Source organism: Siniperca chuatsi, linkage group LG10, assembly GCF_020085105.1.
Source record: "Siniperca chuatsi isolate FFG_IHB_CAS linkage group LG10, ASM2008510v1, whole genome shotgun sequence".
NCBI classification, from domain to species: Eukaryota; Metazoa; Chordata; class Actinopteri; order Centrarchiformes; family Sinipercidae; genus Siniperca; species Siniperca chuatsi.
The window spans coordinates 17,015,547-17,036,400 of record NC_058051.1 but is presented as its reverse complement, the minus strand read 5'-3'; the positions used below and the strand labels follow the sequence as shown (position 1 = coordinate 17,036,400).

The window sequence follows — 20,854 nt, the reverse complement described above, 5'->3', positions numbered from 1 at the left end:
TATACTGCGTCATACTACTACTTCTACAAAAGCTGCTACTGAACACAGACACAGAGCAACTGGCATGATTTTATTTCCTCTCTGCTATCAGATAGTGTTGTTTTAACTACAGTGTAATGATGCCAGGATTAAAGAGCAGGGCGATATCATAAAGTTGCCATATGGCCTCGACAGTGATGGCGTGTCAGTGTGCGGCCAGAGGAAACCAAAGTTTTGCATCCATGTTGTGTTGTGGGCGAGTGTTATCACAGGCTAGTGTGTCCCTTCCTTCCCTGACAAAACAGGAAACGGAGTCTGCCTGTGGTGGCGTGGTGGAAAAGGGGGCAATAAAGTTTTATGAGGGCCTTAAACTTCAGTGCGCGTTTGTCTGTCAATGAAATGTTGTGGATGCCGAGCCAGACTAAAAAACGGGATCAGTAGGACAAAACAAAAGACAAAGAAAACAATTTAGTTTTTTTTTTCCATAGTAGTTTCATTCAGTGGACTCTTAGCACAAAATGCATTAAATGTTGGATTCCGCTACCAACCCATGATATCAGAAACATAATAACAGAAATCTGCATAGTGACAATAGGAAATGTCCTGACTTTTAATGATGAGACTTTATTGGTTACAATCAACAGTTAAGCCACCTATCAGTTATTCTAGGCATTGTGTAAACCAGGCGCCTTAAATTTACAGAGGGCAGAAGGAAGGGCCTCATTGCACATCACAATATTATCACATACAGTCGCTGAATTATACATAATGATTTAGATACACAAAGATATGACAGACAACATGAAATCCACTCCCAGAGATATTAGCTCACTGAACACATCACACATTCCGACCTAACTCGTTCGCACTGCAACATATTAGAGAATACATTTAAAAGAAAAGGAAAGAGGTGGAAAAGTAAGTTTTTTTTTACTGGTGGTAAACTACTTAACTAATCAAATGATTTCCAACGCAGTCAGAAATATGTTTGTCTTTATTTGATAGGTTGACCTTTAAGTTTTATCACATGATGATGTAGAGTTGGAAATGATGCAGGCCATCACCCAGCCTCCATTACTTTTATCCTAATTAAAAACATAGATTATTAGTAGCATTGTGCAGCCTTCAGTGCACTGCAGACCAAAAGCCTTACAGCGTGAAGGACCCAGCTCCCCTCAACCTCTTGTCCCCTTCGTGCATTAAAGTGAGGTTATCATCGCATGGGCAGCAAATTAATTTAGAAATGTAAACCGATTGATCAAAGTGAGTGATATTCAATACATTAGGTCCCAAACTGCAGCAAGTGACACATAATTGGTGATGAAGCACACAGAGCGGTGTCATGATGTCATTGCTCCTAGCAGTTCATCCGGAGGTCAGGCGGCACTCCAGCACTGTGCAGAGTGGGGCTGAAAAAGTGCTTCATGCACCCCGTTCTCACTGGTGCACTTTTATTCCTTCACTTTGATCTTTGAGTCCTTCTTCCACTTCATTCGTCTGTTCTGGAACCAGATTTTGATCTGCCTCTCGTTTAGACACAGGGTGTGGGCGATCTCTACGCGCCTGCGGCGGCTCAGGTACCGGTTGAAGTGAAACTCTTTCTCCAGCTCCAGAGTCTGGTAGCGGGTGTAACTGGTCCTGGACCGCTTACCCTCCGATTCTGAAGTGGTATTAAAATCAGTTAGCTTTCAGCAGCATTATAGTGGTAAAGTAAATAAAATAATATGCTAATAATATTATTACATTAAAAAAAGGCTTGGTTGTCCATAACAATAAGAATTACAAGCAAAAATGTATTAATTTATGTCCCCTTCCACCCTCATTTAAAGATCAAATATCTTTATATAACCTAATTTAATGTGATATTACTCACTGTGGATTTTATAAAAATGTATGTCAGGCTGGATGGTTAACTAGATCCAATAAATATACTCAGTTTAAAGGAGGAGGGCCCTCTATATCCTTTAAAGATTAAAAAAATATATACAAGACTATTACTTAAGAAATGTCATCTTATTGTGATATGTAAAATGGGATAACTAATAATGTGTTGGCCTCCCTGTGGCCTCGGCCTAATACCGCTGCACAGTATAACATCGTGGGAAGAAAAACAGATGTGTAATTTCTAAAGACGTGGGATTACAAAATGGAAACTCTTGTTTTCCAGATATATTCTCCTATTTATAGACTTGCTCATGCACAGGCGTGCTAAGTAAAGCAACGGGTCTTTGCAACTGGGTTTAAAAATATTTTTTAACATCACTGCTGTGTGCTCCTGGATGTTTGCATATGGAGGAACACAGAACATATGTAGCTCCTTTTTGCAGCAAATGTGCTCCACTGTCCATCTGCAGCCTAAACAGTCAACCAGTGGTTTCAAGGCACGGAGAAGGAGCACGCCTATTCAAATCTTTTAGAGGTGAAAAGTTCATGATTGGGTCAGGGCATTGGTGTTTCCCAGAGTTCAATTTAAGGCTAAAGCTTCTCCCACGCATACAGTCTGACAATGTAAAACATGTAGCTAACAAACCGAAGCAAACACTAATACTTAGAGCTGAATTTGTAAATATTATTTCATAGTTTTATCACAGTTTTGTTCTCTTATCCAATTATACCACCATAAATCACCCCGCAGATCACCTCTTCACCGTAACAGAGCAGGTTTACGAGCAATGGATGCCTTTGTCATAAAATTTATGACCGCGAGTTTTTATTATTTCCTGCGTTTGGCCTATAAAACTCAAGAGGGAAACTGGAACGGGCGAAAAGAAGTGTTGCAGCGTAAAGAGTGAATAAGGGAAAGCATCTTAGGCGCACTTTAGAAAATATGCAAACTTTACCGTGGTTCATGTGCAGTTTTGTCATCCATGGGTAAATCTGTGGCCGCTGCTCACTGTCCTGGCGCTGGCTGACTTTTGTGTTTCGTTTCACCGCTTGCGTGTTCTCCGCGTTTCTCTCGCTCTCCTGGCTCTTGTTGCCGCCGGATTTCGCGCTCCTCTCCGGGTCTCTGTCTGCGCCTAGTCCCAGCAGCGTGCTGCCGCCGTAGTTGAGCCCGCTTGCATCCACGGAAGAGCTACTGGAGACCATGGTTATCTGTGGTCCTGACGGGAGAGGAGTATCCGCATTGCCACGCAGGCTAGTTTTCATCTCCTCCCGTTCAACAGAGGTCGTGGGGACGGGACAAGTGAATATCCCGTTCACATTAACACCCTCATAACGGCTGGACCTGCGCCCAGATAGATCGAAACTAAACATAGTGTTAGGAGAAGTTGTCTCGCTTGTTTGCCTGAGATTGGAGCTGTCAACATAAGAGCTCATTTTGAACAATCACCGATACTTTGTTTTTAAACTAGAGAGGGCTGCGGGATGTATGTTGCGGTTATTTCCTTGTTTTTGTTGATCATTGCTTTTCTTTGTAGCCGCTTTAAGAAAATTCAGAGCTGTCTGCCCTAAAAAAATAATCCAGGATTTATAGGTGGAGTAGGCTTTGGTATCTTTTTTTTTTAATTCTTGATCCGACGCGCGCTGCCCAAATATGGGGTATTTGTATGGGATCACGTGCACATGTTGGCCAGTCATAAATTGGCTTTGATACTCAATGGGGATATTGATGAATAGGAGAAACGTGTCCGGTAAACTTTGAGCTGTTGGTTGTTGAGGACCAGGCAGGGATCTTTAGCGCAAAAAAGGGCAGGACAGTAAGACAAGAGCGTCATCTGGTGTCTGGTATGGGGCAGGACGGTCAGGACCGGCCAGAGCTCTCTGCCCCTGACACACTGCGAGTCCACCAACAGTCCCACATACTCATAATAACAACAAGAATAACAATAATGATAATATTAAAGTGCTCACTTGGTTAAAATATATTTTCGCATACGGACTTGAAACTTGAATGTCGCTGGAAGTTATGTTACAGTAATACAGCTACGGGAATGTTATAGTGACTGGATATTGGACAATACCTAATTCCCGTGCTCCTATGATGTCAATCAGAAAGTTGAATATTTAAAAGGACAAAATTAACGTAAAAATCACTTTATTAGCCTATGTGTTACCCACTTGCATTTACAGCCTCTGCTGACAGTAAAGGTCATGATAACATTTTTAAAAACCTCCACAATCACGCACTGAGTTTGGTGCGTATTTTACGAAACCTTTCTTTACGCGGTCATCTGACTCATGTCAAAAAGTGCAATGCTGCCAAAAACACAAGACGAGGGTGAAAGTTTAACAAATATTTTATTCCATGATACACAATTATGACAAAACATGAATTCGTAACTCCCAAACAAAGGTGAAGAATTACTAGTGTACAAATCTATGTCACAAGGAAAGCCTATTGTGTCAAATGGTCAAAAAAAGGGGGCTAAGCGCAATTTTATGTTATGCAGCGTCTATCAAAGCGGCTAAATGCACATAGGTCCTCACAGGATTTACACAATATACTGTTATTTTGATTATATACAGGCATTTCAGTGTGTGTGTGTGTGTGTGTGTGTGTGTGTGTGTGTGTGTGTGTGGACTGTAGTCTATATCCGTGCAACTTTCATGTTTATGCAGGGCACCTTTCGGCGGCCGATTCAAGTACTTGATTATACTGTGATCAAATGAAGAGTCCGCCTGGTCCTTTTCCTTCCGTGGAACGTGCATGTACAATATTGAGTTAAGTCTGACCAACACTGTATTTTGTGAGGTGATCAAAAAGTTCACAGTGATGGATGGGAGGTGGGGGGATAAATACATAGATTTTACTGGCATGGGAAATAACGTACAAATTAATACTTCTTTTTATTTTCACAATACAAGTGTGACATTGCAATAATAATAATAAAAAAACAATCAGCGCTCCAAATGTCACATGGGCCATACTGTGGCTGAAATTATTTGGATTTCTAAGGCTCAACGCTCCTGTGGTCAACATGGTATATAAGTGGGAGAGCTGCGGGGTAGCCATCATGCAGTGAAGTCGCTCTCAAGTCCATACAGATTTTTTTTTAGGTAGTTATGTTAGGTTTTAATGGTCATCAGGTGTTCCCACCCTCTTCTTCGTTTCTTTAAACTACTCTTTCTTCTTGTCCTCATCCTTCCCTTCTTCTATCGCGCCATTGCGTTCCTCTTGCTCTTCTTGAGAGGCTCCTGTCTGTTCACTTCCAGTCACCGTGGAGGTCAGGTTGCTCTCTTTCTTCCATTTCATGCGTCGGTTCTGAAACCAGATTTTGATCTGCCGCTCTGTTAAACAAAGCGCATTCGCGATTTCGATGCGTCTGCGCCTGGTCAGGTAGCGGTTGAAATGAAACTCCTTCTCCAGCTCAAGTGTTTGGTAGCGAGAGTATATTTGACGTCCTCTGCGTCTGTCTGTCCCGTAGCCCACTCCTGCTGAGATACAAAGTCAAGTCACTAATTTAATCATTTGCAAGGCGATGTAACATTTGACATTTAAAAAAAAAACTTGCTTCTGTCTGTGGTCTAATAACACTTTGAAGCAGTTAAGCTTAAGTTTTACCTCATTGTTAGAATCATAATTGTAATCCAAATCCACGAAGAAAAAATAAACACATTTTAACTGTAAGACATATCCTCTCTCAAAGGGCACATTTTGCTTTATTATCTAAAATAATGAAAGCATCATAATGCATTCTCTCTGCCTCACGCTACTGATTATGGCTACTATATCTTTCTTAAAATGAAAGCTGTTTGTTTGCACATGTAAAGGCCCATCTACAGGTCGAGGGGATACAGTAATGTTTTATGGGGCCATAAAAAGTAACTTACTCTCTTGGTAAGACATATCGTAAAACTGGCCCATTTCCTTAATTTATTTGTCGTAGTAAAACTCACCGCTGTGTGAGTTCATTCGCTGCATCCACGGGTAGATCGGGATGTTGCTTTTCTGGTCCTGCGCTCCTGCTCTTCCTTGATCCAAACTGTACTCTTGAGCAATGTGGCTTTGTGTATTGAGTCCCATGTTTGTTTGTCTGCAACTGGGGAGCACGTCCTTGTCTTGAAGAAACACGTTTGATCCATATTCATACTGTGCTCTGCCAGACCCGAAAACGACATTATCTTGAGGCGAGTAGAAAGGTGCATATATCCGATTCTGGGTCACAGCAGCACCGTACGACGAAAAATGTCTGACTGTGTCATAGGTGGTGGAGTTTAGGGGTACGTTAGGCAAAACATCTTGACCACCGGATAAATGGCAGGAGAGCGACGGGTTTGCGAAATAAGAATTCATACCTTGCTTGTAACCCTCTCTCCAACTCTCCCCACTTCTTTATCGGTCTCTTTTCAATCTCCTTCTCAGTAAATCTCTTTCCCGTTGTGTGTCAACCAACCACACCTTTCTCCAAGGTCTTCCTTTTCCCCCCTCGACTTTCTGCCTCTCTAACTAGACGTGGGCTACTTTGAGGATTCAATATTATTAATTTCCAATCTCCGGTTAAGACGCACAAACCCGAGTGTTATAGCCGAGGCTTGGCTCGGTGAGAGACAATATGACAATGTCAGCTGACCATTCTCCACCAATTGAGAGGCAGGAGTTGAGGAGAAACTGTAGCTTTTAGCTCAGAGCTTGAACATTAGTGCTAAATGCCGATAAACACAACGTAGAGTTGGAGTGGCACACAATACAGCTTGGCTGGATGAGACATTTTTGGCTTAAAGTTTAAGAGAACGTGATGTGTAGGGAGGAAGTATGATGTCAAATTTGGCCAATGTCATTCAGTATAGAGTGATCACATTCAAAGGAATGCGGAACATTTGCATAAAAATACACGTGAACTCAACTCTAAGGTGTCTTAAGGTGGACATTAGCTATTAATTTCATTTACTGAGCTATAAAGCAAAACCCTTTCCTATAACACTGAGTTTTTGTGTTTTGTGTGTGTGTGTATGTGTGTGTGTGTGTGTGTGGGGGTGTTTCCAAAACTAACTTTAATTTCACAACACCACTGCAGAGATGGGCAACATCTACATGCTCTCATCCCGCAGGACGCGCCGCCTTTGTATATGGGCTAAAATGAAAATTGCCATTTATTGTTTATCTCAGCCATATCGACGAGTTTCCAGCATACTGTTAATGTTTCCATTGTGTATGAATTATCTGGCATGTGGGCAATTTCCATGCTTTTGCAGTGAACTGGGGGAGGGTGTAGGTGGTAAGAATGCGTTTATGGTCTCTCTTCTGTGAGGGCAATAAAACAAGTGACGTTCCCCAGCTCACCAACAACTATCTCTGCAGCAAAGCCCTGCAACACGAGCAGCAATCTCCCAGGCTCAGAAATGAAAGCACTGCACAGCATGTGGCGGCATCAAGCAAAGGGAATATATGCGTGTGTTGGTCCGGCCGGCTAGTAATGAACTGCGTCTATAAGAAGATCATTTCTGCCACTCTCTGAAAAATCCAATCAATTATGCGACTGTCCAGCACACGTCAGACCAAATCCTCCACAGGCCAACTGTGCCCGGTGTTCACTATGAGCTGATAGCTCTCAGGTAAAGTCTCTTTAACTAACAGCAATAAACAGTATGCTTTAAATTTCCTGCACAGAAGTTAGAGTTAGAATTACAGTAAAATGCAACGTGTTAAAATGCTTATGCAGATGTTCCAGTCTTTTTTTTTTTCCTGTCCTGATCATACTTCGACATTCCTCTGACACACACAGAGGAAAGGGGAACCGATAATTATCTCAGCAGCAAATGATGGGTTTGGAAATGACTTTAGAGGTGTTCTGCAAAAATCTAGCGAAACTTAAGCGCCTGTCTGGGCGAAGTGTGCTGCCTCTAAAAATGCGTACAATTCCACATTCCAATTCACTTTTCTGTAATCAACATAATTAAACTACTTTTTGTACACTTGATGGGAGCACAGTTAATAAAAGGTACCACAAGCATTTTATTTTTAAAAATCAAGCGCGTTTAAACAGAATAAAAAATACAACTCTACACATTCATTTGAAACAATATAATTCACATTAGCTTGGCTTTTCTCAACAGGCCATAATAGATACCAATAAAATAATCAATACAGTTATTGAAAATGTCTGTTCAAACGCAGTCGCTCTGGCCTATTGGTCAACCTCACTGATTTCTTCAATAGAGTGAATTCTTGCAGACTAAACGTGCAACACTGTTTGGTCTGTTGTTTAGGATCCTGAATAGCCCATAAAAGAGACAAGAACAAAGAGAAGGAAGTAGCTGGTGCAATAAAAGTTCCCCTTCACCTTATTCGTGGCCATATGTGACATCCGCGTCGCACAAATTTGAGGCAAATAAAGCGCAAAAGTTGGAGGCTGTAATGTCCTACTACTGCTGTCCTGGGATTTTTTTCCCTCTTCCCTTTGATATCAAATAACGAATCAGTTGTTGGTTGGACAGAACAAACACATATAGCAGGAAGAAACTACTGGGAGTCCAAATTTATATAAATTCGTTTTTTAACCCATACAGGGGACAATGTCACTAAGGACCAAACAGAGAAATACAGAAATGAAATGAAAGTGAATTTAAATTCAAACTATAGAAATGAAGCCCAAAAATGTGATGGATGTGGTGTGTGGTAGTCAGTGTTACTCTCTTAATTTGTCCTGCTCCCGATGTCAGAAACAGCATGTGCTCAGGATTTGTGAAAGACTTTGTTTCATTATAACAATTTCTGTTGTTGTCACCATGCAGTTGTTTCTAATTTACTCATTATTAAAAGCCCTTACATTTTTTATTTGAAGAAAGTTTTATTTGAACTAAAATTAGATTTCAATTATTTGGAGGGTTTTCAAAACACAGATTTTCTTTAATTGTTATTCTCAGCCCCACCACGCTGGTCCATAACGTGGTTACATAAGTTGTAAATAAAGGCTGAACACTAAAGCCAGTGTGTGTGGACTGGAGAGGCTGGAATGCAGCAGAGGTTGTGCCAGTGTGCAGAATCAGAAAGGTCATTCTTTCCCTCGTGTTTTAGTGTTTTATTGCGGCCCGTGAGGCAAATCACAAGCGCGGCGTTTGATGCAGGGAGGAAAGAAGCCGTTTGGGCCACGTTTCCACGATCTTTTAAAGGACATTATAACCAGCAATGAACGAAAGAACCAGGAAGGTTTCAGGCTAAAATGATAAATTATTAACGATAGCCTGGTACCAAGCACTAACCACGGATATTAATAATTAGCATTAATAATTAATTAATAGATAGTATATGCTCTTAATTTGTAGTTAGACTACGGTGAATGCGCAATGGAGGCTAAGCATGATGGAAATAGAGCATGCGTAACATTATTATCATTATTATTATTATTATTATTATTATTTGTAGGGGTTATAAGATGAGTTACTTTCATTATCATGCTGGATCGGTTTTAAATGTACACTTTAATGTGTTCTTCTGCTGAAGGCCTAACTTTAACAGCCCCCATGCTCCCATGCAACACAACAGGTCCAGTCCACGTCCATCAACCTACAGCTTTTCTTTTGCATTCTTATAGATGTACATCGCCATGCTACATCCCAACATTACTCAGTATTAGTTATATGGGACCTGTAAAATTTCTACATTATCAGCCATGATTAAAAACACAGCGAGGGAGGAAAGTCTGGTCAGCCCCTGATGCTTTTTCCTCTCCCCCTCTTCTAACCTTACTAATAAGGAGTAATTCACATACTAACAATGTAAAGCCCTCTATAAGCACTTTACCATCGCTGGCTAGCCCAATTAATGTCCGGAAGTGTTCGACTTTATGCTCGTTAAGCACTCAGGAAGCTGTTGCCCAATGAGCGCATGTTGATCCACACATCATAAATTATGACCATTAGTAGGCAAAAATTTTGCCCTGTCGGGATTTGTAAGAGAGGTTCTAAATGTGGTGATGCGGACAGATTCATGACTTCATGGGGTTTTATGCGAACCTATCTCTGGTTTTAAAAACACTGCAGGGCAAAACAATAGACTGTGGTTTTCCCTCTTATTTTAAACCAAGATTTACCTAACAACCCAAATGGCATATATTAAATGCACTCTCTATCTCTCCCTCCCTTTCTTTCTCTCCCTCTCTCTCTCTCTGCAGGCATAGTTTTGGGCAGCAGCGGATACGATCCATTGCAACAGCAATGTTTCATGAGGGAAAAGCAAACAACATGTGTAACAGTGGGTTATAAGACTTTAAAGGCTTCCAGAACGAATAATTGTGTTTTACAAGATCGAAACGCGGGACTGTTGGGCTTCAGCAGGGGACAGAAACACATGAAATCACTTTATAACACAAAAAATATTTTGTCTCTGCACAGACAATAATAAAACACAGAGGGAGCATTTCACCAAGCGGAGCTTTGATATAACAACCGCCTTCAACTTCACAGGCACACAAAAAAGTACTGCTGTGTGAGTGACACACACACACACACACACACGGTGATATTTAAAATGCCTTTGGATACTTCTGCAATGGGTAAACTACTTTGTTTGTTTTGGGGTGCAAGGCCAATGTATCCCTTGCCCTTTATATTTCATTTTTTACACACGCCTTTTTGGTTTCTCACACACACACAAACACACTTGTTTCACATCCTGAGAATATTATGAATTTAATCTGGATCTTTATTTTTTTTTTAATTTTGTCAAAATGAAATCTAAGAACTGTGTAATTGATCACAATTTGGCACCATTCATGTATATTTCACTTTAGCCATAGTTCACTTATGCTGCCTCAGTCAGAACGCCCTGTTCACTAATGTTAAAATGAGTGCTGATGGTTTTGATGATAATGTGGATATTTGTAATGATTTTTGCTCATGGAGTAAATAAAATCTCATGCTACTTCCCATAATGTCGTCAGTGATTATGTCACAGAGCAACATCTCAACAAACCACTGCATCTCATTAAATCTGAACAAAGTAATGAGACAGACAAATCTCTCATTGTCCAAGGTGACAACAACAAATCAGTCGCTGGGAAACACTCCTCGGTGTCAGCTCGTGCGGTTACTCGCTGGCAGCAGTGTATCAGCTGGGTCAGCTGACATCCGCAGTGAACCGCCGCCGAAAACCAGCAGCCATAAACAACAAGCCTCAACACCCGCCCACTTCCACATGCAACACTTCTGATCGCTAGGGGGCACTGCCGGGATCCACGCTGTGTGTCGGTGTGTGCATACTGTATTGTCGTATGTCCTGTGTGTGTGGGTGTGTGCATGCGCGTGCGTGCAGTCGCTTGTGTTATTCAGGCTCTTGGCACAGGTTGAATATAATGAGTGACAACAAGTATGGAAACAAGAAATAATAAGAGCTCATCAGCCAGCTCTGAATGCAATTTGTCACTGCCTGGCCAGAAGGGCCTGTTAGTGATGACAAAGTTTACTATCAGTAGGCAATTTATTACAACAGATTGGGCACAGCATCTCTAAAATGCTCAGCTAATGTAGGCTAAAGCGGCCAGTACATGGGGCAGGTGCTGCTACACCAGCCAGTAAGGTATAATGATAGTCGCTCTGGGCATCAGCAGCCTCCCAGGCTACAGGTCAGGTCACAGCTACACAGAGCAGGCACCTCCGCCTTCCCACGATCTTACACGCTCACTTTTTTTTTTTTGCATCATTCATCATTTCAACCCAGCAATCACCAGCTGATCGCCAAACACAACATAAAAACACTGAGAAAGAGTGATAGAGATATGTGTAATCTTACCCCAGCAGGCGCTCAGTAGTTTGTAGCTTCACTGTGCTCCAACACAGCAGCTGAGGGGTCACGATGGCGAGTGGGAAATATCAACACAGCGCACATCTCCCGTGTACTGTTGGCTATCTTCCCATCCCGGCGATAAGGAGCTTATGGAGGCAGGCTGCCTGTTTGCCGGGAAAAGTCTTTTCTAGCAGGTTTGCTTGCACCTTTTCCCTTCACAGTCGCTGCTTTATTGCCTCCGGGAGGGATAAACGCAGACAGCGGCTGGTAGAGGCGGCGACTGTCCAGAAGATCCCTCTGTCAGGAAGTCGGAGATCGAATGAATATCACACGAAGCAGTGCCAAAATGTCTGTGCAGTGTTTTTATATTAGAGTAAAGGAAGAAAAGGACGTTTCTACGCCCCAGCTTTAGTCTGCTGCTGATACAAGGGAAGGACCAGAGAATAGACAACAGCATAAAGTTCATGTTCATAGAGCGTGTGCCACGTGGCTCGCTGCAGCCAATCGCAGAAAGGATTCAGTCGTAAACTTTTATTACTCAGCTGTAAATTTCTCCCTTTAACAACCAGGAATGTTTGCACCCATCTTTTCCCTAGCTTTTTTTTTCTCTCGATCGCACAAAACTAAAAATGGCCACACGATATGGAGCGCGATGTTGAAATTTCCCCATATGACACAAATTAGACATGCATCAAAAAATATGACAGTTCCCCTGGTGGACAAGCTGTATGCCACGATGTACCCCAACGGGAAATGGGAAATAAAAGTGTGTGAGTGAGAAAGAGAGAGAGGGCAGACAGGAAAAGAGACAGAGAGAGGCAAAGAGAGACATAGAGAGAGAGAGAGAGACGTCTAATTAAACTTCAATTAGGCTAAACTGTACTTCCATATTAGGGCCTCTTTCTCACTGACATTTAGCAGGTTTATCAGGTTTCACTGTTCACACCCAACATCAACTAGAGGCTCCAGGCGCATGCACAATAATAAAATTATGTCAAATCTAACTAATTGGCTACAAGGTATCGTATTTGTTTTTTTACATGAAAAGCAGGTAAGGTGGGGTTTGAGCCTGCAGAGAACACACACACACACACACACACACACACACACACCGCAGCTATCCAACCTCATCACAAGGAATCAACATACACAGTAAATCTGGTTCAAACTTTCAACAGGATCTATGAGTGACACACACACATAGAAGGAAAAAATGATGCCATTGAAAATACGGACATAAATTTTACATCTTAGAAATAAGGAGAACATGAGGTGGCCGCAGGGTTTATAAGAACATGTCTTCGCCTTCAACATATAGACTTCATTGAAATACATCTAAAAAATTTAAGAGTAAGAGAATTCATGATGAAGAGCACAATAGCAGAGAAATAATTTAATTTGAGCCTAACACGCAGGTTTTATCTCGTAAATCCCACTAGAGCAAGCCCTCTTTGCTTAAAAAAAAGAAGAAAATTATGACATGTAGTCTCAGTAACGAATAAAATCAATTGCCTACACCCAAATAATAAAAGAAATGTGTATTACATACTTGGAAGAGCGGTGCATCTTGTCCTTGGAGGCCGTGATCTCCACACTGAGCCTCGGCACACAGAGACAAAAGATGCAGACCCATCCCAGCCGTGCCTTTACACCGCCAATAAAGTTTACAGCAGGTACACTAAACTTTATTGGTAATGTCAACACTGTGGTAAAAGTACACACACACACACACACACACACACACACAATTGGCCCATCCGTGGTGCAGAATAGCTGTGACTTGGGGACACATCCGGAATTTTCTAAAGACTACATGCATGCAAATAGAGAAATAAACACCCTGGGTGAAAAGGCTGCGCTTTGGCGCGACGTTGTTTAATTCAGAAAAATGTTAGAAACAACTGAGGGGGAAAGCCCTAAACTGAAGATCTGCAACACTTGTCCCTATTTGTTTTTTGTGGTATCAGCCTGGATTTACATTAAGGTAAAAATTCAGAATTTTAAAAAGCAGTTAGCAAGCAATGCAGACCAATCCGCCTTTTTTACACAGATAAAATCCAATCGAAAAGCCTGTATGTAACACTGTGCTTTCGTTTCGATTTCATTCGTTAGGCTACACTATGCAGCTTTACCAATCAAACAGAATAAATACTGCTCTGTTGTGTTTATCTTTACAAGTTCATTTCACTGGAAAAAATAAATAAATAGGCCTATACTTTTACGCAACAACTGTTTATTGAAGAACAGCCCCCACGTGAATCAGCGTTTATTTCATTTTTCGGTGTCAAAAAAAAGAAAAAAAATCCAAAACCTTTAATCTACCTTCAAGATTAATAATTCATAATTAAACATTCTGAATATAAGTTCAAGACAAGCCTAGAAACAAAATAATATTCCATTTATGGATAGTGTCCTAACACTCACACCTTACAGTAGTGCACGGTGAAGTAGCCGCATACACAGTGTCTCATATACACATCGAATGGATCACTTCAGCTCATTCAAATAAAGCAGACAGGCTAGACGCGCCAGGAGTATTGAATTATTTAGTTGCATGACACTGAAACAACTACACGGAGAGACGGCGATGTTACCAAATTAAGATGTAGTGCTAATAATATATTAAAGTTGTAAAAAAAAGGGGGGGGAGAAAAAAAAGGGAAGAAAACAGCGGAAACGCAGTCTTATTGGTGGCCTTCAAATGAAAAATACAGCTCGTCTTTCAGTGAAATGCGGGTGAAATTCAGTTGTAAACAGTAGGAGGAAGAGGAGGAGGTCAAATTACATGTTGTGAAAAAGAAGGATCAGATTTCTCTTAATATAACACTACACTAATATAATCGAGTGCTGGTATTTTAGCCTATCTATTGTAACAACACTTCAAGTGACCTACATTGCTGCATCGTTTGAGACATATTGTAGTTTTTGTGCAACTTCAGTGATACTCAGATTTTATGTTGACTGCTCATATCCTCCATTTATTCTAAACCATCACCATAAAAACAGCAGCTGGAGAGGAGAAGAGGAGACAAGGTGTTACCTGCACTTGGCCTCTTATTCGCTTTGATTTCAACGCTCTGGTGCTTTCCGGAGGTTTGTCTGGACACCAAGTTTCACCTCAACACCTTGCATGGTATAGACAGATAAAGCCTCCCTCATGCTTAGCCATTATTTTTGTCTGATTATTAACATCACGCCAGATGTTTGTTCATCTCATCTCAAATATCCATTATTCATCCCAAGATTCATTAAGAAAAGCTTCGCGTCCTCCCTGAAGAGAGGAAGTTTTTTATTAAGAGGATGAATCAAATACGACTCAGGCTTTGGAGAGTACGCATGCTGTGAATGGGATTAGGCAACCTTTCCTTAAAAGGTAAAGGGATACATCTGCAAACGCATGTCTGGCGTTTTTTTTAATTTTGTTTTCGGTTTTTTTTAATCGAATAAGTTGGAAAGTTTATATTAGGCAAACTTCAGTCAGGAGGCTATTCAATATGCTTGCGCCTTCCCTTCCCTCCCCTCCTGCCGCCGCCAGTAAATGTTTTGGGCGCATATGGGCTGAAAATCAAAGCATCATCAAACCATCAACATTGTAGCATTTTTAGCCATTTCCTCATTGCGTTGTTTTGGTTATTTGCATCAAATGACTTGTGGAAAATGTTCCGTTATGAAAACTGCAGGTCATATTGAGCTCTGAACGTTTCTCCCAAAGTTTGGAACTCGTTGGAGAGAAAAGCAAAAAAAAAAAGTGGCAAAAAAGATCATCAAGACGAATGTGTTCTAGACTTAGCTTATCAGTTCACATATGTATGAGCCTCATTTTTATATATATGTGTATGTGTGTATGTGTGTGTGTGTGTGTGTGGGGGGGGGGGTGTTCAGTAACCGAGGCTGTAATATCAATAAAAAAAAACCCAGAAATGATTGTGAGCCATCTTGTTTATTTGTGATTTTACATCAACAATGGCGGGGACACACAATTCCGTCTTTGACAGGGGAAACACCAGGAAACGAGCATATTGTTAACATCAATATATAACAAGACGTACATAAAGATTATATTCAGTGCAAAACAACTACGCTATATCACCAGCACATTAAAATAAAAATTCCCTTTACTTTAAAATCGTTGTAATTGTAGCAGGTATTATCATACACAGTAAATGTGCGTTATAGGCAGTTTTAGTTGTTGGGGAAACAGCTTGCAATCAAATCAGAGCGATGCCACATGTGAGGAATATAAATTCAGCAAAGGCAAGGCTCTGAGTTTAGGTAGTGCCGTGGTACAATCTCAAAATTGTTTGCTTGGCTTTGAGCTAATTGTCTTCCCAAGACTCACAAATTGTCTTCAACAAGTGTATATTGTATATTGGGTAAATGCTACATACATAACTTAATCATATAAGGTTGATATACAACACTTTAAAATTAAAACCATATGAAATCTCTATATTCAGAAATCTCTATTGCAATTTCCCCAGGTTTAGGTAGCATCAAAGGATTTCAAACGATTGCATTTCCCTGGTAATCCTAGAAAAAGATGTCTGAGGAGCTAATGGCTATCTTTGTCTAGGCCATTCACATGAAAACGAGTAAAACAGTAACAGTAACAATTAGAATAATAAAACTTGTGGTGTATTCATGGGCCGTTAGCCAATGTAACTGCTGCGATGATGTTTGAACACATACTACTAAGTTATAAGCCTACATTTCGCTTACAATTTCGGAAAGGCTACTCTGAAATGACGTCCATGTTCTTTTTAAATGTAGGCTACAATCTATTTACAACACAGGTCGGCGTTGGTCATGTTTGGATCTTACTGGGCTATGCTTTTGATACAGTTATTATTAAAAGTAAATTTGTAATAAAAAAAATAGCTAAGCCATTTTCCATCTAACATGCGTTTTAATTTATCCATTTTTTTTTTTTGCAAGGGCGACTGTTCTATCAAAGAAACGGTGCTACAAGCGTGTGTAGCTTCTACAGAAAAATCCAAATGACAATGCGAATCATGTTAGGACAATCATGAGAGGGGAGAATTTTGTCTATTTGTGATAGCAACATTGGAGGGATTCCTGTTCCCTCTTGACAAAATGAAAGGGTGGTCATAAAGTTGACGCTCTCTGCCTCCTTGTGACTCTTCGTCTGTTTATGGGACCTCTCTTTTTTCTCTTTTTCAGCCATATAACCATAAAAAGGACCATAAAATCACTCCTTGGTCTCTTCTTTCTCTTCCGCTTCTTTCTCTTCTGCCTCTTCCCCTTCACCGTCCTCGTTGCCCTCTTCCTCGGCATCGGCTTCAGCCTCTCCTCTCTGACCCGGAAACTTGTCTTTGTTGTTCTCTTTTTTCCACTTCATCCTCCTGTTCTGAAACCAAATCTTCACCTGCCGCTCGGTGAGGCTCAGGGCGTGGGACACCTCGATCCTTCTCTTGCGGGTCAGGTAAGGGTTGAAGAGAAACTCCTTCTCCAGTTCAAGAGTTTGGTAGCGACTGTAGGTTTGCCTCCCATTCCGTCTTCCTGGGGCTTGAATGAAATAAAGCCAGAGGTTAGCTGGACTTACCACCGTACCCCCATTAAAAAAGCATTCAGATGACTTATAATTAATTCTGCATTTACTTCTTCCCCCCTCAGCATGAATACTAATCGTTCAGCTCCTTATTTTTAGCTTTCACCCCTTCCAGTTCACATTCACTCAGAGCGGGGAAAACCCTTATTTAAAGTGTAAGATGGGTACATTTGATTTTCCATTAACAGTAATATCTATTAGTCAACACATATAAGTAATAGTAATAGTTCATATTAGGTGTGGAAGTAATAAGTAATTATATTTTTCACTTATCTGTTACAGTTCTCTCTGCAGGAATAATCAGCCGTCTAATGCGACTTTTACACCCACTTCACAAAAGAGTTATTGGGTGAGTATGAGAAAATACTGTATTTATATAGGGGGGGGGGAGAGCTTGGCTATCAATTATTAATTCTTATATCTATTCATTTAGGCTAAATTCCAATCAGTTTATTGATGCCAAATTCTGTTTTAGGTTGGTGTTTTAAATTTACATGCATGCATGTTTACAGAAATTAGTATGGTTTTCCTCACTAGCAACAGGCCCTGTGCAAGCCTGGTGGAGCTTTTCAGTCCCACACACATACACACAGGGAGAGACACATGAGGAAAATAAGGAGCGAAGGAAAAGTATGAGAAAAGAGAAAGATAGGAGATAAAGCTGCTCTGTAACAACAGATGGGGACATCTGAGCAGATAAAAATGAAGCTTACACCTGTGTGGAGTTAATGTAGCCTGATAGCCTGAACAGAATGATCCATGGATGGAGGAGGAAATATCTACAAAGCCCTTATGATTATGGCTGTATGAGCCTGAGCCACATTGGGCCTGTGGGTCAAATTACCCCCAAACCCCTAAAACCTGGATTCTGGATAATCGGGGCATGTTGTGTTTCAGCTAACCCTCCTGTCACTCTGCATTCTACTGGTGTGTGTGGCACCACCATATTTTAAACTATGACTTATTCATCTTTCCCCCTAGTGCGTTTAGAGTTCGTGAAATATCTTATGTCTACGATAACTGACTTCAAAGAGCTGGTGTCATGAGCTGTGATCAGCAATTCTGTGTTTAAAGGCACTTTTGAAAGCAACAATTCCGCCCTGTATGGACATGTGCTGCAGAGTAACAGCAGCCTGCAGTGCAGGTTGTATGTGCCCCATCATGTTCCCTGACTTATTTCGTTTTATAGTTAAGAGACACACTCATGTATACTCAGGCATATTTAGCACACATGCACACAAACACACACACACACACACACAGGCAGACACACACGTTGACGCACACACGCGCCCGCGCGCACACACACACAATGTAATATAAAAAGAATAGGAAATAATTGTATGATTCTGACCGTGGGGTCTCATCCAAGGAAACATAAGACTGGGAGAGGAGTTTTGATTTAAGTGGCCTTGTCCTTCTCCGGGGTTAGAGCTGCTCGACGATTTACAGTCTGGGTATTGCGCTAGGCTTGCGTCTTGCTGGGTACCATAAAGCGTTTGCCTCGGAAGGGCTTCATATCCATAAAATTTCGTTGCGTCTCCGTGGCAAGCCAAAGCGCAGGGGTTTTGCTGGTATCCGGGGTTCGAGATCCCCGTGGTCCCGTGGTGGAAAAAGTCCTGCACATGATGGGACGGGTGCTGAAAGCCCGGTGCGGCTGCTCCGGGTCCGTAAACCAGCGTGTGGCTGCGGGCAACGCTTTGTGGAAACCTGCAGTCGTAGTAAGTTGGCTCCAGTGACTCGCCGCCTTTGTACTTAGAAAAAAGAGGGTTAACAAAATAGGAGCTCATGTTTAGTTAGCATCAAGCAGACGGGCTCTCTCGCAGCAGAATATCTCCTTTAAGATGATGGCAGCCTTTTGTTTAGGGTCCCAACTCGCACAGCGCACACAGGCAGACAAACCGGAACTAGGAGAAACGCTGCCCCTTTGGACAATCTACGGCAGCTCACTCTCTCTGAGCCGTTCCTCTCATCGGATTTCTCTCGCAGTCGTGAGTGGGGTTTTTTCTCCAGGTTTTGCAGGCTCAAACCCGGCTCATGGCATGTGCTTTTGGATGTGCGTTAGCTACGGTTAAAGCTGGCTTGCTCGACCGGCACAGTCACAGGCGCTGCTCTTTTCTTTCTTTTTCCTTTTTTTTTTAAGCTTCCCACCCAACCACCCCCACCACAAGCGCCCCCCTCCCCCTCCTCCTCCACCCCCCCACCCCTTCATCTTTCTACGACCGGTCAGACGTGGGCCCTACGTATATCCACCTTGAGATGAGCTGCACTAATCATACCCAACAACCCAAGAGGCTTTAAATATGATCAATGTTATGTTTATCACAAAAGCTTTGTTATAAGCTGATCAATGGAGTTGTGGGATGGTTAAAATATAAACACTATGACATGACATGATACATTTCCACTATAGTTTGAATTGATAGTTTAGCTTGTTGTCTTTGGAGGTTATGAGGTGTATAAAGCAGGGAGGGCTTCCTCTTTATAAACGGATAAGGCTGTTATGAGTTGGTGTTTGCGCTCTCAGGCTCTACTGAGCGCTACACACTAATTTCTAGAAAGTAGCTGACCTTTTATGGGCTCCAGGAGGTCAACATAGCATCTGGGAAGTTCATGACAACCAAAATGTTACATAAAACAACACTAAAAACACAAAGCGAGACACAGTTGAAGATATGACGCACAGGCCGACAAGTAAAATAATGTAATGAGAATAAGACAAAAACATCCTCCTCGTGTAATCGAGCGGAGGCCAGGGCGACACACTTGCACCATGAGCTGTAAAACACCGACACACGCAAATATAAACACGACCTGTGAATACTAGGTGCCACTTACTGACCCCGTAAAACCGACGAGGATGAGCAGTAAATCTCCCTCATGGAGGAGTGCATAAAATTTTACATTGGATGTTTAGCTACAATGAGCGCGCGCACAATTCCCAGCTCAATAGTTGTATGGGCTCTCTCTCTCTCCAAATATGCCAGTGTCGTTTTTGTGGGGTAACTGACGTTTTATACACATCATCGTAAAATATGAAAGGCGCACTGGGCGAATTTATAGACCGTTCACACTCTATAAATATGCAGATTGCCAATCATTGTTGCTCACATCTTGGGGACTTTGAACTGCTGGTACAGACGTCAACTATTAAGGATATAAATGAGCAGGTAGCTGGGGTTTTTTTTTAACAAACTGTGCAGTGACAATGAAATTATTATTACTATCATTATTATGTTTTGGTGTTGTATGGTGTTAGTATTATAATGTTGTCGTTGCTGTTGTTTCTGCTGTCAGTGTTGTTGAAATGCAATTGTTTACGAACTGTTATTAAAGGAGTCTTTAGGCTATATATTCAAATATTGTTTCTGGCTGTTCATTCATTCTGTTTGTTTGTTTTTCCACTTATGTATTTTTAATTGACACCATGAAAAATAAAACCAACAAGTAGGCCAAAAAAATAAATAAATAAAATAAAATCCAGACATACAATCCAAACACATATTGCCATATTATCCCATCCAAATGTAGACACTCTTGCCCTTTGTCAAAACTAAAACAAAATTATCCTATTTTTAATGGGCACACAATGGGTAGCAATTAAAAAATGCCACAACATCCCAATTAAGTCATGAATTGACGGC

The 20,854-nt window shown here is 41.3% G+C and overlaps 3 protein-coding genes across 3 annotated transcripts; all 3 read right to left on the bottom strand.

Moving 5' to 3' along the window:
- Positions 1 to 583: 583 nt before the first annotated feature.
- Positions 584 to 4,063, bottom strand: hoxc5a (homeobox C5a). The gene is made up of 2 exons (XM_044211566.1): positions 2,820 to 4,063; positions 584 to 1,639 (listed from the first exon to the last, which is right to left on the bottom strand). Exons 1-2 carry the CDS (start codon positions 3,295 to 3,297, stop codon positions 1,431 to 1,433), a joined length of 687 nt encoding a protein of 228 aa, XP_044067501.1. The 5' UTR covers positions 3,298 to 4,063; the 3' UTR covers positions 584 to 1,430.
- A 138-nt stretch (positions 4,064 to 4,201) lies between these two features.
- On the bottom strand, positions 4,202 to 6,832 carry hoxc6a (homeobox C6a). Its single transcript, XM_044211565.1, has 2 exons — positions 5,818 to 6,832; positions 4,202 to 5,352 (listed from the first exon to the last, which is right to left on the bottom strand). Exons 1-2 carry the CDS (start codon positions 6,212 to 6,214, stop codon positions 5,039 to 5,041), a joined length of 711 nt encoding a protein of 236 aa, XP_044067500.1. The 5' UTR covers positions 6,215 to 6,832; the 3' UTR covers positions 4,202 to 5,038.
- Positions 6,833 to 15,565: 8,733 nt separating this feature from the next.
- Positions 15,566 to 19,352, bottom strand: hoxc8a (homeobox C8a). The gene is made up of 2 exons (XM_044211564.1): positions 18,565 to 19,352; positions 15,566 to 17,167 (listed from the first exon to the last, which is right to left on the bottom strand). Exons 1-2 carry the CDS (start codon positions 18,998 to 19,000, stop codon positions 16,851 to 16,853), a joined length of 753 nt encoding a protein of 250 aa, XP_044067499.1. The 5' UTR covers positions 19,001 to 19,352; the 3' UTR covers positions 15,566 to 16,850.
- Between the last annotated feature and the right edge of the window lie 1,502 nt (positions 19,353 to 20,854).

Coding starts and splice junctions, on each gene's coding strand:
- hoxc6a (XM_044211565.1), bottom strand. CDS start 6,214: ATGAATTCTTATTTCGCAAACCCGTCGCTCTCCTGCCATTTATCCGGT. Junction 5,353..5,817: donor GCGAATGAACTCACACAGCG/GTGAGTTTTACT, acceptor GTATCTCAGCAG/GAGTGGGCTACGGGACAGAC.
- hoxc8a (XM_044211564.1), bottom strand. CDS start 19,000: ATGAGCTCCTATTTTGTTAACCCTCTTTTTTCTAAGTACAAAGGCGGC. Junction 17,168..18,564: donor TCCTTGGATGAGACCCCACG/GTCAGAATCATA, acceptor ATTTCATTCAAG/CCCCAGGAAGACGGAATGGG.
- hoxc5a (XM_044211566.1), bottom strand. CDS start 3,297: ATGAGCTCTTATGTTGACAGCTCCAATCTCAGGCAAACAAGCGAGACA. Junction 1,640..2,819: donor AAAACTGCACATGAACCACG/GTAAAGTTTGCA, acceptor ATACCACTTCAG/AATCGGAGGGTAAGCGGTCC.